Raw genomic sequence first — 16306 nt, 5'->3', positions numbered from 1 at the left:
AGCAATGGTTAATATTTAACCATGCCCTGATTTGAAAGGAAAACACGAGGAAGTAGGTAGATGTGCCAAAAAACAATAGAAAGAGCATCCATGAAGAGGAGTTGGAACAATAGAATGACAGGGAGGTGAGCGCAATAAGTAAATATGTGAAATTGAAAGAATCCCAGGCAGGTGGAGAAAAAGAGATGAAGAAGGTGGGTAGGAGGATAGAAAAATAGAAAATGAAAGAAAATCCTCTCACCCACGGTATCTATGTGGGAGCAAATATCAAGCTTTGTGTTGGCATTTTTCAGAACCCAGTGCCAGGCAGTCAGTCAGGTAGACAGGGCAGCCAGGGAGGCAGGCACTCCCACTCCTCCGTCACATCGCCTCACCTCCTGGGCTGCCCACACCGAGCCGTGGTGCAATCCCTCCCCATTAGCATACAGGTGTGCTCCCCTGATGGGCGGACCAGGATTAGAAGGTGGGTGATGACAGCTACTGAAGCCTGGATGTTACACAATCTGGCAGAGGAGACACGAGGGTGGGAGGGGTAGTGTAATGACACAGAGAAGAAAAAAAGCGGGTCCTGGTTATTTTGGAGCACAGGATCATAGTTTCATAGTTTTATTCGAGCATGTGGGAAAGTGTGTGTGTGTGTGTGTGTCTGTGTGTGTGTGCGTGTGTGTGTGTGTGTGTGTGTGTGTGTGTGTGTGTACAGGAGCCATGACAACAAACATTCACACACAAACAGTGTAAACAATACAACCACCAGCAGTATTGTAGTAGAGCAGAAGTGTAGGGTAGCATTTCATAATAAATAACTCTCAGGACGAGCGCACATGTACGAGTCGTCACATATACAGTTGTAACAGGAAATCTGTGTTCCTTGTGGAAGTCAATATGTCTGATCAGGATGGGTCCTTAGCAGCAGCGGCTCTAATTCAGGGCAGCCAGAGGATAAACGATGAAATACCTTCACGACCCTCTGCAGAACAAGTCTCTTTATCAGTGGCTCCCGGATGGAGCTGTTCATCTTCAGAGGTTGGTGAAGGGCATCTGCGGCCCATCATTTCACCAGCTTTGTCATCATATCCTTCTCCTCCCCCTTCCCTCCTTCCCCACGGTGGGGGGGTGGGGTTTGGTGGGAGAAACACAGTTAACGACACGCAGTCGCTGCCATAACTTTGTCATCCTAGTCTGATCAGTTAGTCTCACTTTCATACACTTTTTTCACACACATGCAAAATCACAGCGCACTCTGTAGCAGTCGCACCTTGACTGTGCCGTGCTTTGACCTGGTGATGTTACTGCACCTTAGCCGTGCTTCCCCCGCCAAGGGGGTTGCAACCGTATGACACTCCCTGTCACTTCCCTCTGTGCTGGACTAGTTTTATGCTTTGTCAGACTCCACGGGTCTCGTTTCCTAAGTGCTTCTCTGTCTTTCTCCTCCTCCTCTCTTTTTGTCAGTTCCTTTAGATTGTGTTGACATTCAACCAGTTTGTCATGATGGTCATAAATGCAAAGAGTGCATAAACTTTAATGTAGTAAAGAGGGATACGTTGGAATGTTAAAGGACATGTTCCAGGTCATATGTCCTTTAACATATGACAGGTCATATTACAGCATCATTTACTGAATATGCTGTATCGATTTTTCTTTAAACACACGTTAAAAAGAAAAGTATCACTCATGCTAGAGTGTAAGCTTATGATTAGCCTCTCGAGCTGCAGTATCAACTGTCATATCTTCAGGATTAGGAATGTTTCTGCCAGTGGCAGCACGGTGGTGCTGCAGTGAGCACTGTTGCCCCACAGGAAGAAGCTCCTGGGTTTAAACCCACCAGCTGCCCGGGGCCTTTCTGTGCAGTCTATGCATGCATGTGTTTCCTGTGCATGTGTAGGCTCTCTCCAGGTGCCCCAGCTTGCATGGGGTTAGGTTAAGTGGTTGCTCTTCATATTACATGCACATTTTAGTTAATTACATTTCCGTCGGCTACTTTAGCGAGTCTAAACTAAAGCTGTGAGGCATTTTTGTTTGTGTAAACTTCAAGTGTAAATACACGAAAATTCAGCGGAAGCAGAAACTCTATAGTAATTATGTGTAGGAAGGATTTTAATGTATTTCTCAACACTGATTAATTGCATTGAGTTGCCCCAGCCGGTTCCTGTGTTAAGTGTCAGTTAATTAGCTGACAACATTGGACGGGATAATTAATACAGCTGGGGGTCACAACATTCTACCTGAGGGGAAAAGAGCTGAGGCTGGGGGTCCCGGTGACACAGACCTGCCCTACTTGTAAGAGGCAGGTTTGTGTCACCGAACAGGAGGATTGCTTTAGACCTCACGAGGGTTCAAAGTTTCAGTATACATGCTCGACTTAAGGCCTAGTTTTCAATATTTGTAAAAGCTTTAGACCACAGTGCCACTCGTGTGCTACAGCAGGACAATGCTGGGTGGATAAGTAATAACCTCAGTGATCTGCTGTGGAGCAGGACTCTCTATCAAAAGGTTTGGAGTTTGAGTTGTTTGTCTTTGGAGGCAGCTGAAGGGCAACAAGAGCACATCACTAATTTAAGTTTGACTTTTTGCTCCAGCTACACCCACCTTCACACACAGAACTCAAGTAGTAAGCTTCCAGTTGTTAACTGGAGGATTCGGCACCGATCTGTTTCAGAGTTGTAGCTTGACGTTTGCTTTTTTCTGCTTCCACATTTTAAAGGGCCGGATGCATTAGGTCAGGTTATACTAACAATCACCATTTAATCCTTTTCACATAACACTAAACATTCTGGATATATGGATTTTATTAAGCTGAAAAAGGGTATATAGGAATGCACCGTGTTATCAGCTGTCTATTTAATACATTCATCAGCATGGGGTATATTTATAGACGGTGGCAGACCTGCGTGGGCGCAGTTTAAATCCAGTAGAACAGGGCTTTTGGGGCATACAGAGTGGCAGTGATTCATAGTTCAACCCAGAGTCCCTCTCTCCCCAAGTCCCTCATAATTAAAGTCGAAGCATATGGCCTTGTGACCACGCAAGCACAGCAGTATCAGCAGAACTTTTCTGGCATCTTATTTTGAATCTCTGGCAACGACGGCCCCTTCAGTGGTCCCTTCACCCTTCCTTCAACACAGCGGAAATGAAAAGCGTGTCACCTTGAGATGTCACCAGCCACATCTGCCAGCCTAATTATCCCATCTTTTAGGCTTATTGATAATGTGTTTGGCAGTATGATTTGTTAGAGTTTAGCTACATTTGTCAAGCCAATGGCTTCATTGCCTGAAAGGGTTCCCAGAGTGTTGTTGTCAGATGCACACATTTTTATTTATCTATTTTTTTAAAGTTTTGAGCCTGGGATCTAAGTGCAGGAGCTCAGGGCCATGGGGATTTAGTTAACTTTGACACATTTTATTCATAAAACCACAGCAATGACACCAAACGCATTTCAGTTCATTCATTGAAAACATAAATAGCATCGTGATGATGTTGTTCTGCTCGTCTTTTAAGGAGATACTGAGATATTTTAAGAAATGCAAATAATTTCTCTTGTGATCACAGCAACGTCTTTGGCCATTGCTGTGATCTTTGCCAGCATAACTACAAGTTTTCATCTTGATTTTGAACAAAAATCATAAAGCACAACTTTATCCATCATACTGAGCCAGGCCCGAGTCCAGAGACTAAGTCGTATCTGCAATGGCACTTTAAAAGCTGTCTCATTTTCATTGAAATGTCTTATTGTGAAACTAGAAAAAGAATGTCACAGAAAATCAGCTCACACAGACCACAGAGGAATAAGAGGATTTACAAAGTAGTGCCCACTGCAGGTCACAGCAGTAATGCTAGCTTTGGACATGGTCTAAATGTTACTTCAGAGGGGCCAAGTACATTTCCTGCTTGAACAGGGGTTATATGAACAGTGATGCTGGGATTAGTGTAACTCGAAGAGGCTACCTGCTTGAAGGAAGACGAGAACAATGAGAGTTCTTGATAGTAATCTGTCCTTGAAATGTTTGACTTAAGCTCTAATGTAACCAACCCCAGGCCTTCTGCTCGGGATTTTTCTTCCATCCGTCTCTTTTTTTCTTATTTGAATTCATGGCTGAAGAATTCAGGCTCGTGGTGTATTACATTTGGTTTCCTATTAGAAAGTCCGTCCGTCTGCTACTCACCCCTCACTTTTCTTTTTTTTACTTCTCTGTCTTCACTCTCCCCTTCCTCTCTTTTCCCAAGTAAATCATTCATTCCCAGACTTATCCAAGAGTGAAATGGAGCACAGGCCAGGCTAGTTAATGGGGTTCTATGAGCCATAAGATTACTTTCCCACCTGCGCTCATTCCTATGAATCTTCCTTAGAGAAGCGACTGAAATAACAAACCCCACCATAAGCCAAAGTTACAGAAGGACTGTTTAGACAGGATGTGGTTTCCATCAGCTTTGCACTTTTGGTGTCAAGCATCAGCACGCCCTGCACTTGTCTGATATTCTTTGCTCTGCTTCCCTTTGAGACAGACTCACACATGTTAACAAGAGAACTCAATTTCGATTCCCTAAGCAGTTTAATTGGAAGTGGAACAAAGACGGTGAGGCTTTTTGTCTCCCTTCCCTCAGTGGAAATCACAGGTTATATTGATTTGTTGATTTATTTATTTCTTTTTTGCTGACATTTTTCTCTCCATTTCTCTGAGTGCTGTGTGTTTTGGGATTTGTAACTCTCATTACCCATGCTCCTCCAGTGACAAGACTTGTTTAGCAGCTTCATGAAAATTGAGTCTGCTTTTTCATACTGTGGCTATTTTTCTACAACCATGTTATTGTTTGATGAAGCCACGAAGACCAGTATTGACCAGTGATGGCTCATTGTCACAGACAAGTGAAATCATATAACCATAGCACTGAGGGGGATTAAAATAGGAGGTATGGTCACATTTCAGGTCATTTTCAGTAAATGACTCGTTCGCTGTTTAATATGACACTAAGCCTGATGATAGGACTGTCTCGATCAAGGTTACAAGGATTGTTAAATTTCTCAAAATTGAAATGATTAATTTCTTTGTTTTTAAAACAGTTACTGTTCTGTTTAAAGTTATGTAGACAAAATATATTCACATATATGTAGCAGCTGGAAAAACACCTGCGTATCTTCGACCTATCAAATGAATTTAGGGTTTAGAAAATACAGATTTTATCTTCAGACCTCTGCAGCCATAAAGATCTGAGCACAAAGTCATTTCTTGTGTTTCATATTTTACTGACAGAGAAAAGCAAACATTTCAGCTTGAAAAAAAGAAAAATGTTCATCTTTTATTACACAAAAATGTCATTTTGGGTCATAAGGTCCTAAAATCCTAAAATACAAGAGCTGCATGTGACATAAACCACATAAACTACATAAAACACACCACAGTATTTATAGCCTAAGGTCATTTAAAATCCCTGTCCCTGTTTGGGACTTTAAAACACACACACACACAAAATCATTACCAACATACATCTATATAATATATGCACACATTAAAAATAAGCTAAGTTACTAACCACAAGCTGACAGAACCCTTATAGGGAGCTTATTATGTATACACCTATATATTATTTTAAGATGATTTATGGTAAAATCATCGGAACTTAAACATGTTTAGTTTCTTGAGCACATTGTAATTGTAATGGTGCACCCTGATAGGTTTTTATCCCACATTTTATTCCTGCATCTTTGTTGGCAGGGATAGCTCAGTAGGTAGAGTGTTTGCCCCATGATTTCAAGGTCGGGAGTTCAAGGTACCCTCGAGCAAAGTACCGTCTGCCCACTGCTTCACTGAGTGAATGGGTTAAACATAGAACTAAGCAATTTTCTACAGAACTAATAAAGTATACATTATTATTTAATCATATATCAACACAAGGGACCGAAGTGTTGTGCATGTCGCTTATGGCCATGAGGTTACAAGGTGATTTCCATGAGAGAAAATCACTGTCTGCATAAAAGTAATTGGAACTAGTATCTAATAAATTCAAATGTATGTGAGCTTGTTTTTGCAACTTTTGAATATGTTTCTCAAAATGTTTAAAACTTGAGGACCATTTGGAGATTTTTGCATCATGCAACTTGCTTTGCCTCTTTCTCTTCGGATAATGCAAAAGCAGACAGGTGAGCAAACATGGGTCACACAGCAAGAACGTCCAGTAGACGGGAACCGAGAACGTTCTAGTGAGCTCCTACACATACTGTAGTCTTCGACTTTGATTTATGTAATGTTACACAGCCAGAGCCCAGCACTGTCCAATATTTATGAGTTTAAAATATAAACTCATGCTAGAGTCGCTGGTAGACAGAAACGTTCTGCTTTATTATTAAATGTTCAAGCTTCCTAAACCCTTTAAAGCCTGAACCAAGAAATAATTCCCAGAAAGTTCACATTTTTTCCTTGTAAATGGAGTGTTTATTAAGCATTGTGAAGAGTTAGTTAAATATTAATTTGTCCTTTCAATTTCTTGTTTAATATTGTATTGCACAGGTGATTTGGGTATTTATTATTGATTTAGTCTGATGTCAGCTGTAATAATAACTCCCACAGTGACTTCCCTTCAGCGGTGTAGTGGGAGACTTCACTGAGACTGACCAGCAGTCAGGATGTTATGGGTTAAATAGTTAGAATATCACCTATGGCTTAATTAAAGATGTAACGTACCCGCTGTTCTTCATCATTTTTAGGCTGCGTGTTGTTTTTCTGCTTTAAAGGTTCTTATAGCAGCTGCACAGTAACAGCAGGAGATCAGACAAGTGCTTCCCACATGCACCTCCCTACTTACAGATAACTAATAAGAGCTCAGGCATTGTAAACTCTTTCGACTTTATTCGTGTTAAAGCGTAGCTCAAGCATGATTTTGGCCCCGATGTCTAATTTTAGACTATCGGTCCGCCTTGAAGTCCTGATCAAGAATTGGCAACTAGTATATTGGTTTTGTTGCTGCTTTCTACATCAGCCATTTTCTGTCCTAATTGGTTCTATTTCTGTTCAAAGATCTTTGGCGTCAAGCTACAGCTCAGCTTTGCAGCCCTTCTTAAAGTCACCAAGCTTTTTCTTTTCATTTCTTCACCTCATTTTTTTCACGTCGCCTGTCTTTTGCGTTGCTTTATGCTTTAATAGCTGCTTTATCTTTGACTCTTTATTCTGTACCAACACTCTCACTGGAGGGAAAGAACTTTTACATTCTGTTCGACTGAAGTGTTACACAGACATATAGGTCTTTCATCAGTTTGAAGTTTAATATTGCTGTTAATCACATAGTCAGCCATGACACGGCCACGGTGCATTTAATCTGCTTTAGTATACGACCCATGTAGTCCCGTCTTCATCCATCTGAAGGAAGTTTGAAAGAACCGTGTTTCCCTCTGTTCAGATAAACCTGCTTCATTCTCAGCTGGTGTTAAACAGCAGGACTGTTCGGGGCTCCGTCCTGGTCATTCTCATCATGGACAGCGAGCTGTTCATTGTAGCAGTAATTTGTACACCAGCTGCTAACACTGTCAGAAACAACATGTAAGGAGCTATTATAAGCCTGTGTGATGCTGGGGTGTGTCGGTCCTTTCAGTTATTGAGGAGGAGATTACAGAGTACTGAAGATTGTACTCGACTACTTCATTAATTCTTGAGTTTGAAGACTCTGGAATATTGACAGACACAATGTGTGATCTGGTTATATTCAAAAGGTGGGCCCACCATAACAACAAAAGATCATATTTCACTTTAGGAGTTCAGATTTGACAGCTCCTTTTTATTTTCACACAAAGACTTCCTAATGACTAAACCTGCTCTTTCAGGAGCCAGGCAAGCCTGTAATTTCACTTACTATTATTTTGCTCCACAAAGTGGCCCGTTTCACATTGTTCAAGTCCATGTGTGATGCAGTAAGCGTGAGCATTCCTGCCTTTGTATTATTAATAGTGAACAGCACTGCAATCATCGCAGCAGCGCTGTGACACTGAGACCCTGTGGTTCCTTTTTGATTTATTGGATTGAGTTGTATTATAAGGTACATCCCATAATTTGCTCCTACATTATTTCATTGTAATGAACAAAACTAATGAGATTAAATATAATGCAGTCAAACACGAGATTAATGTAAAGCATTCAGATGAGTCAACACAGCAAGTAGGAAAGAAGTCATCTAAGGCAAGTTTCTGTATTTTCAGTTTCTCTTATGAAGTTTATGTATCATTTAAAAGGCATAAACATCTATCTTTTGACACTGAGACAATTTTTGCTATTTAATCTATGTACCAACAATGATTCGAGTTACAGTCGGATGGTGAGTATGGAGTAAAAGTGCAGAATTTCAACTTTTGAGAACAGTTACACAAATAAAATTGTTCCATCAGGAAATGACTGCTGTTTTTATTCCCACGCCCCTGTTTCAAAGGGAAAAATGTAATTGCACAATTCACTCAACGGCTGATTTCACTGAGAGACATGAACTATTTCCTTGTTAGTTCTTAATGTAATTTATAGGTTAAAGGTCTGGAGTTGATGACACAATTGGGGCATTTGCATGTGGAATCTGTTAGTGTGAATCCACAATAAGCAGTGAAAGCAGATTTCAGTGCCAGGAAACGGGAAACATCTTTAGGCTGCAAAAACTAAATAAGTCCATCAGACTAATGCAAGCAACAGCAGTTTCTGTCAAGTAAAACCTTCAGAATCTTCTGAGAAGAAAAAGATTGAAATGGTGAGTTGAGACGGAACACTCGCCAGGACGTATACATTTCATTATCCATCTCCACCATATTCATCCAGTGCATACAACACCTGTAAAGCACGGTGTATGCAATGTGATGCACGGGCATGCATGACATGTGATGGCACCGAGTCGGAGGTGTTTAGTGATGATGTGGCAGAAGACAGAAGCAGACAGATGAATTGTGGAGTGTAGAGAGCTGTACTTTCTGCTCAGATGGACAGCGCTTCAAGGTTCACATAGATAGTGACCCAAAGCGGACTGCAAAAGCAAACCAGCTGTTTTCAGAGGTATAAAAGAGGGATATATTCTGCAGTGTCCAATTCATTCACTTTGTATCAACCCAAGCAAGAAAGACAAAACTGAAGACAGAAAGACCCCAAAGAAAAATCCTCACAGGAGGGGGAAGTCAGTCTTTGTCCACAGGCTCCAGACTTCAGTCGTTGCTTGAAAAGAATTCCCCAAAAACCATTATTATGAATTTGTCCAATTACATTTAAGCCTCTGACAGTGGGGGATTAATGATTTTTACTAGAGATGGACCGATCTGAGATTACGTATCAGTATCGGTCCGATACTGACGTAAATTACCGGATCGGATATCGGCGAGAAATAAAAAATGTAATCCGATCCATTAAATATCAAAAAAGCACCTCACAAAACTTGCGACACGGCGACTCGGCTCATAACCGTAGCACGTCGGAGCAGTGTGGTCACGTGATAGAGCGGCTGTGTGTATTTGTAGCCTCGCTACCAAACCAGCATTTCATCTCCGAGGAAGTTATCTGAGAGAGGAGTAAAGCAAGTGTGTAAGTTCATCTCTGAATGTTTGTAAAGCATTCCAGCGTTAAGTTTAACAACCGATATATGGAGCGACTGCCTCTTCTTGCTGCTACTTCAATCGTGAAACTGATCAATGATCAGCTGATCGGCTTTTCTGTCGGAGTCCGTCTCTCTTGTTTGTTTATTGCTCACTTCCTGCCAGAAAGAGGAAACCAGCGGCTGAACAACAGCAGCACGTTTAAGCTTGATCAGCTGTTGTTAGAATGTATTTAATATTACTTTCTACTCCAGGATCTTTTTCTACATAGCTGACGGCTGGTAACTGTGCAGGGGCGGATCTAGCAAAGTTTAGCCAGGGGGGCCGATAGGGCATTAACAGGGAAAAGGGGGCACAAAGACATACTTTTCTTTCTTATTCTCATTTAAAATGTCTAGCTTTTAATAAATAATTATCCGAATGTTACACCCAAAGTTTTAATCTGATGTAAAATGTATAGAAGTCCATTACTGTATATAGTAACTGTTAAGTCTAATATACCCTAGTAAGCTATAGTACTTTTTCCCCATCTGTGCAGTCTGCAGTTCTGTTGAAGGAAGATGTTGAATCTATTTAATTATTCTTGAAAAATAATTGATTTCTGTGCATTTTTTTCACACTGCATCAAATTAAAGTTGATTACTTCGATTAAGCATCGTGAGGTGGAGGGGGGTTCCCTATTATTTTTTGCTGGGAGTTTGCAGCCCTATTAGTCAGGTTGCTTAATATTTCTGCTAAGTACTCTTTAAAATACCAGAATAGGGAGGATGGAGCAGGTTTAAGTTTATTAGATTGATCAGTGTTGCTGAACTATGAAATATTTTGGGTGCAGTGTGTTTTTTACATACAGGTATAACAGAATAGCTTTAGTGTTGTTGTTTATTTAAACTTGAGTATGAACTTATACAAAATGCAGCAATATATTAAAAAAACTGTTTTATTGATTAAAACACACTACATCGGATTCATATCGGTATCGGCAGATATCCAAATTTATGATATCGGTATCGGACATAAAAAAGTGGTATCGTGCCATCTCTAATTTTTACTATCCAAGAAATCTGTGCTGCCCTCTGGGGCACCTGTCTCCCAAACTACTGCATAAAGCTCAGAGTGCTGATTAGTGCTGAAATGTATGGATGCAGTTTTGGAAACTTGAAGATGTCCGAGGATATAAAGTTTTCAGCGTTTTTTGTTTTTCGTTGTAAGCGAAACAATGCAGCACATTTATGATTTATTGTATGCTTCAAGTGTCAAAATGTTACTTGAGCTTAAACTGCCACGGCAGCAGTATCTGTGTAGTGTGGTGGTTTGAAAAACATAATGTGTCTCTCAGAAGAGAAAGCACTCAAGTTACAGAGTGTAGTTAACTACAGCAGTAAATGTATGCACAGCTAACTTGTGCTGAGCTGGACCTTCACCTCAGCTGAGGTTTGCTGTTTTTCGGCAGGTTTTGTTGTTTCGTTTTTGTTTTTTTTGTTTTTTACTTTTTAAGATTATTTTCCCCAGTGTGGTCTTAATAAGAAAAATTTCCCCCGTTGTATTTTTACACAGGAAATCAGCCTTCGTACACAGCGCGGCCCTGAGCAAGCTGCTTCTGTGAAAGGCTGCGTGCAGAGAGACTGTGAACTTGGGATGTTTGCAAAGTGAAGTTCAGTCAAATTAATCATTCTGTCAGACAATGAGAGCAGAGCACCCCAGGGCTAAAAGGGAGACAAGGCCTTTCAGCAAGAAGAAGAATACGCTGCACTACAGTATATGTTTTAGGCTTGTTATTCATTTTCACTAAGGGAGGCGGGGGATGGAGATGGGGATGGGGAGGTTATGTAGTAGAGCGCTCTCGCTCTCGTGGTGCCGGGGAATATATCTATCGTTCCGGGGAGCCATTTCCCATAAGAGGGGATAAATGGATGTAGCTGAAGGTGAGGACAATGCAGGAACATCACATTTAGAGGCTTATTCATCAAGTTCATACGTGGTGTCAAGCCTCTGCCAAATGTTGCATTTTCACAGCACCCTTGTAGAGGAACTGTTACTGGCCTTGTACACAACAATCGTCATACTTCATATCTAATTTATGTGTTGATGTTTATTCTCAAAAGAAACACCGTTGCATTCGCTCTTCAGTTTCTCTGTTATTTTTTAGACAGGTCCAGCTTCCTTTTGCACCAGGACCACTTCCACTTAGACCTTTTCTTAAACATACAAGTCAGCAGTCAAAGCAAAAGCCTCACAACAATTGCCCTCTAATAATATTTAATTTATTTTGCAAACTGAATGCAATGATTTGCACATCTCTTATGACACATGCAAGACAGTAGAAGGTACTAATTTATCTATAAGTTTTTTTGGCAGTTTTTAGGATAATATGATTATGATATAACATGATGAAGATGAAAACCATTCTGACTCAAAGCTATTGCTGAACATGTATTTAATGGACCCCTAATTACAGTCTGATCCTTACCCATACCTATAATATTGAACGGCACGGCTGAAAATGAATATTTCCTGGAGCTGTGGATGGTTTTCCAAACTAAAATTGTTATTTTATACTAAGTTCAACTCAATCACACAAAAGATAAAACATCACAATTAGGGATGGGTATTGATAACATTTTCCTGATTCCGATTCCATTTTCGATTCTGTTTAACGATTCTTTATCGATTCTTATTTTAAAAAGGAGAACACTAAGGTCGATTAGCTGGTCGATTAGCTTAGAACTGTGTTTTATATCGTCTCTTTGAACAAGATAGAAACTTAGGAGTAACATGGCCTTACAAACCCAGCAGTGAGATCTTAAGAGATCCAGCCTACGGCTCTTCAATGGGATGTCACAGGGTCCCCAGGAAAAAAAATGTAAATGTAAAATAATAAAATAAATATTCTTCTGTAGCAATAACAAAGTATAACATACATTATTCTGTAGCAATTACACAAGAATATCCAGTAATGTCCCTGCCTACAATTAAACACTTACTGAAAATCATCTGCTGTGGCAAACGGGTTCAAGCCTTTGACCACAAACTGAGTCTCTGCTCGGTGACATTCGTCTATCCTGGACTAAAAGGAGACGCTACCGGCAGACTGCAGCGAGAACTGCCAGCGAGCGCCAGCCAGACTCTGTCTCTCTCATCATGGTCACTAAATGCACAGTAATGGCAGGTTTCTAATAAGGCAGATCGCGCTAACATAATATGCACTGTTAGTTGATTATTTCCCTGCCGCATTAACGGGAGAGGACGTGCAAACGTTACCGCTGCTGCTGGGTTGAGATTCACGAGTCCGGAGCGGAATTAAAAACACGACATTCATTTATGGTCATCGCGTGTTTTGTGAGCTTTTGCATATTCGTAGTGTTTCCTCCCTTAAATGAAATATCTACTTTGCAAGTATTGCAAGTTGCCCTGTTGTCATCGGTTCTCATAAAGTATAACCAAACTTTTGAGTGTTTGAGCCGCTTAGGCGCCGTGTTTCCCGCCAGGTAAATAACGCTCCGCAACGTGGTGACTGGAATCAATAAGGGAATCGTTTGCAAAAATGGCAAACAATTCCAAGGAATTGAAACAGTGGGAACCGGTTCTCAACAAGAACCGGTTTTCGATACCCATCCCTAATCACGATTGAGTATTGACCCTGGGCATGACAGTTTAATTGTTTTATAATGTGTAGTGGAGTTGATAACATTTCAACAGAAAGACTAACGTGTCCTTATTCAACATATCTGTATTTTTTCCTTCTTTTAGGTTATTTCCACACAGCATGCATAACTGAGAAAGAAAGCTGTGATTCAGAGCAGGAATTCATACCTCGCTAACATTTAATCTGACACAGAATCAAAAATGATCTGGGATCAGACAAAAATATAAACTCTATTATCATAAAAATGAATGTTTATCTGATCCTTAACTAGTTTGTGTCACAACAACTACTTGTTGGCCTAACCCTAACTACTAACCTTTAATGTATTTGATCGTATTTTGGCTTTTGAAAGTCAGGGACAAAAAGTGTGCACCATAAGTTATCCTGATATTTTGAAGGGAAAAACAAAACCAAATTCACTTCTAAATAAAGCAAAGCTTTTGTATGTGTCATTTTAAAAGATTTTGAGGGGCTGAACTGTCAGAGGTGCAGATCAGCTTGTCTTGATGGTGTCTCTGTGGATGTCAGATCAGAAAAACCCTTGCATCTGCTGTTCTAGACACCTCTAAGAAGCTGTTTCTGTTCAAATCTTTGTCACAATTTCTGTAAAGTTAACACATCTGCACCTTCAGTACTTTCCCCCCCAATTTCTAAACCTGCTGTTACACTTTAAATGGTGAAATGAAGTATGATGATCTCTAGCTAGCCTTCCATACAAGGGACAAAAAAGTTCGTCCTCAGAAAGGTAATAGATGTGTCCCAGCCAATTTCAGTTCCACAATATGCATCACAAATTCTTCACGCTGGTTACTGATATGTCTTCATTTCTTTGCCGTGCACATGCACCTCCACCCTTCACTGGCGAATGCAGACATCCTTTTTCCCTAGTCATCATTTATTGTTACCCTCTCACCTTTTCATAAAATAGGTGCACTTTTTCTCTCCAAAGCACACAGGCAACCTCATATGCACACACACCGACACACAGTTCTTCTCTTTCCCTCCATGTCTTTGCCTCTACGGTGTCTGCAGTTGCAGGATATGAGTCTCAGTCCACAGCACTATTCAGATACCTTCTGAATGTGCTTGCAAACACCGTGGGAGCAGTCACAGTGATGTATTGCCGTAATCCCACTGATGCAACATGACATGGCTGTCAGTTGCCATGGGATTCTGGGTGATTTATATTCAGCAGATCTGTTTATGGTCTGATATAAGTGATGTTAAAGGCCTGATCTGGCACTCTTATCTTTAACTAAGGGTGTCCTGGACAGGCAGACGCTTTATTCACAACGAGGGCTAAAGAATTTTTGCGTAATCAAACCATTTCATTTTCACGATCCCCAACAAAGAGACAAAGATTATATATTCACTTAACATCTCGTTCCCTTAGATTATGTGTGCTCCATCACAAACTGTATGTAACTTATAATTGATCAGTAAAAAAAAAAAAAAAAAAAAAAAAAAAAAAAAGCTCGATTCATTCTTTAATTTTGGTTCTCTTGCATCTAGGTCTTTCCCACTGTGGTACTCGATAAATGCTTCTACGTTGTCGTGTGTGCCATTGCAGGCTCATTTCCATGTCTATGTGCTGTGCTTTATCTGCCACCAACTATTTCTTGCCCTGGATAAGCCAGCAGATCGGCAGTCAGGGGAGCAAAGAGCATGCACAGCATTTGATAAACTGTGCGGTGGATCAAAATGAAAAATACAAATAAAACAAAAGAAAAACAAACGTTTGCACATGGGTGACTTTTTCGGGCAGACGGTGTCAGCAGGGAAAGCTAAATGAGACTATCAGTATATGTAATATACTGACCTGTAAATGAATGCTGTGTGAAAAAAATAGCAGCATGAAAAATAACTGATGGCACTCCGACACACAGCTACACCGAGGTGCTCGAGCACTCTGAGGTATCTGGCAAAATGCACACAGATCTGCATAAATGAAAAACCTTCAAATTGGGTATTGATTTATTCGGATTCATTTATTAGCCAACAAGCTGGAGTCCTTATTTGTGCATATGAAATAATAACACAGTTTGACAGGCATAAAATAGCATTTCCGCATCAGCAAGTTGATTCTCAAGGAGAAACTGACGACTGGGATATATAAGCATGATGTGTGTCTGTGTGACATTTTTAGGGAACTGGAAAAGTGAAGGACAAGAGAAGACGTGGCAGACCTAAACTTATCTACAGCAAATGTAAAGTATCTGAAAGTCATGTCCTTAAACATAAAAAATAAAACATTAGGGGAAAAAAAAAATAATAAAAAAATCGAGCAAAGACCTGACTGGAGAGAACCATATGACCATTCACTGATCGATCTACAGTTTGCCATAGTCTTATTAGAAATGGTCTCAGTGAAAGGGTGGCTGTCAAGAAGCCAGTCATTCAAGCAAGGGAAACAAGAAGGAAATGCTGCGGTATACCAAATTACACGAGAACTGGACTGAAAAGGTCTTATGCAGAGATATATCAGAATTAGACGTTTTTGAAATCACTATCGGTTTATATGAAGGAGGTCAGGAGGTACGACAGTGTCTACAGCCATCTGTAAAATGCTGTCTCCGCTCTGTCGTGGTTCGTCGTGGTTATATACACAGAAAAGGTCAGATTTTGATCCACTGTGCAGAACCTTTTATTAAGCATCTGGTTGGCAGCAGTTCCATTCTTTTGAACATGACAATGATCCCAAAGCAAGGTCATAACTGGGTAGAGCTAAATGCACAATGGAACACCGTCAATGATGGACTGGCCCCCCCAGAGCCATCCATCCTCATCTGGACAGAGGACGGAACAAAAAGCAGCCAACATCCAAAGAAGAGTTTTGAACAGCCTTCAAGAAGCCTGAAGAAGAAGAGGAACACATATTTACGAGAGTTTATACTATGCTGAAGAACAAAGGTGGCCATACCAAATATTGTCTTGCAAGCTGGTTAGAATTGTACAAAACTGTATTTACATGTATATTTGCAGCTTTCATTAAATTGCTACAACTATTTCCTGTTTTCCTAGCAGCATACAGTGGGGCAAAAAAGTATTTAGTCAGCCACCGATTGTGCAAGTTCCCCCACTTAAAATGATGACAGAGGTCAGTAATTTGCACCAGAGGTACA

At 40.5% G+C, this 16306-nt stretch overlaps 1 protein-coding gene across 1 annotated transcript in view; it reads left to right on the top strand.

Moving 5' to 3' along the window:
• astn1 (astrotactin 1) overlaps window positions 1-16306 on the top strand; it is a 466944-nt gene that overhangs the window by 272391 nt on the left and 178247 nt on the right. The window contains exon 15 of the mRNA XM_013911994.1: window positions 294-463. Within this exon, the coding sequence (XP_013767448.1) occupies window positions 294-463 (170 nt within the window). The remainder of the gene's footprint in view (window positions 1-293; window positions 464-16306) is intronic.

The sequence above is a fragment of the Pundamilia nyererei genome, unplaced genomic scaffold (genome assembly GCF_000239375.1).
Source record: "Pundamilia nyererei isolate P.nyererei 1_Seehausen unplaced genomic scaffold, PunNye1.0 scaffold00077, whole genome shotgun sequence".
NCBI lineage: Eukaryota > Metazoa > Chordata > Actinopteri > Cichliformes > Cichlidae > Pundamilia > Pundamilia nyererei.
The sequence above is the reverse complement of the archived record's forward strand: the minus strand, read 5'-3'. Positions and strand labels throughout refer to the sequence as shown.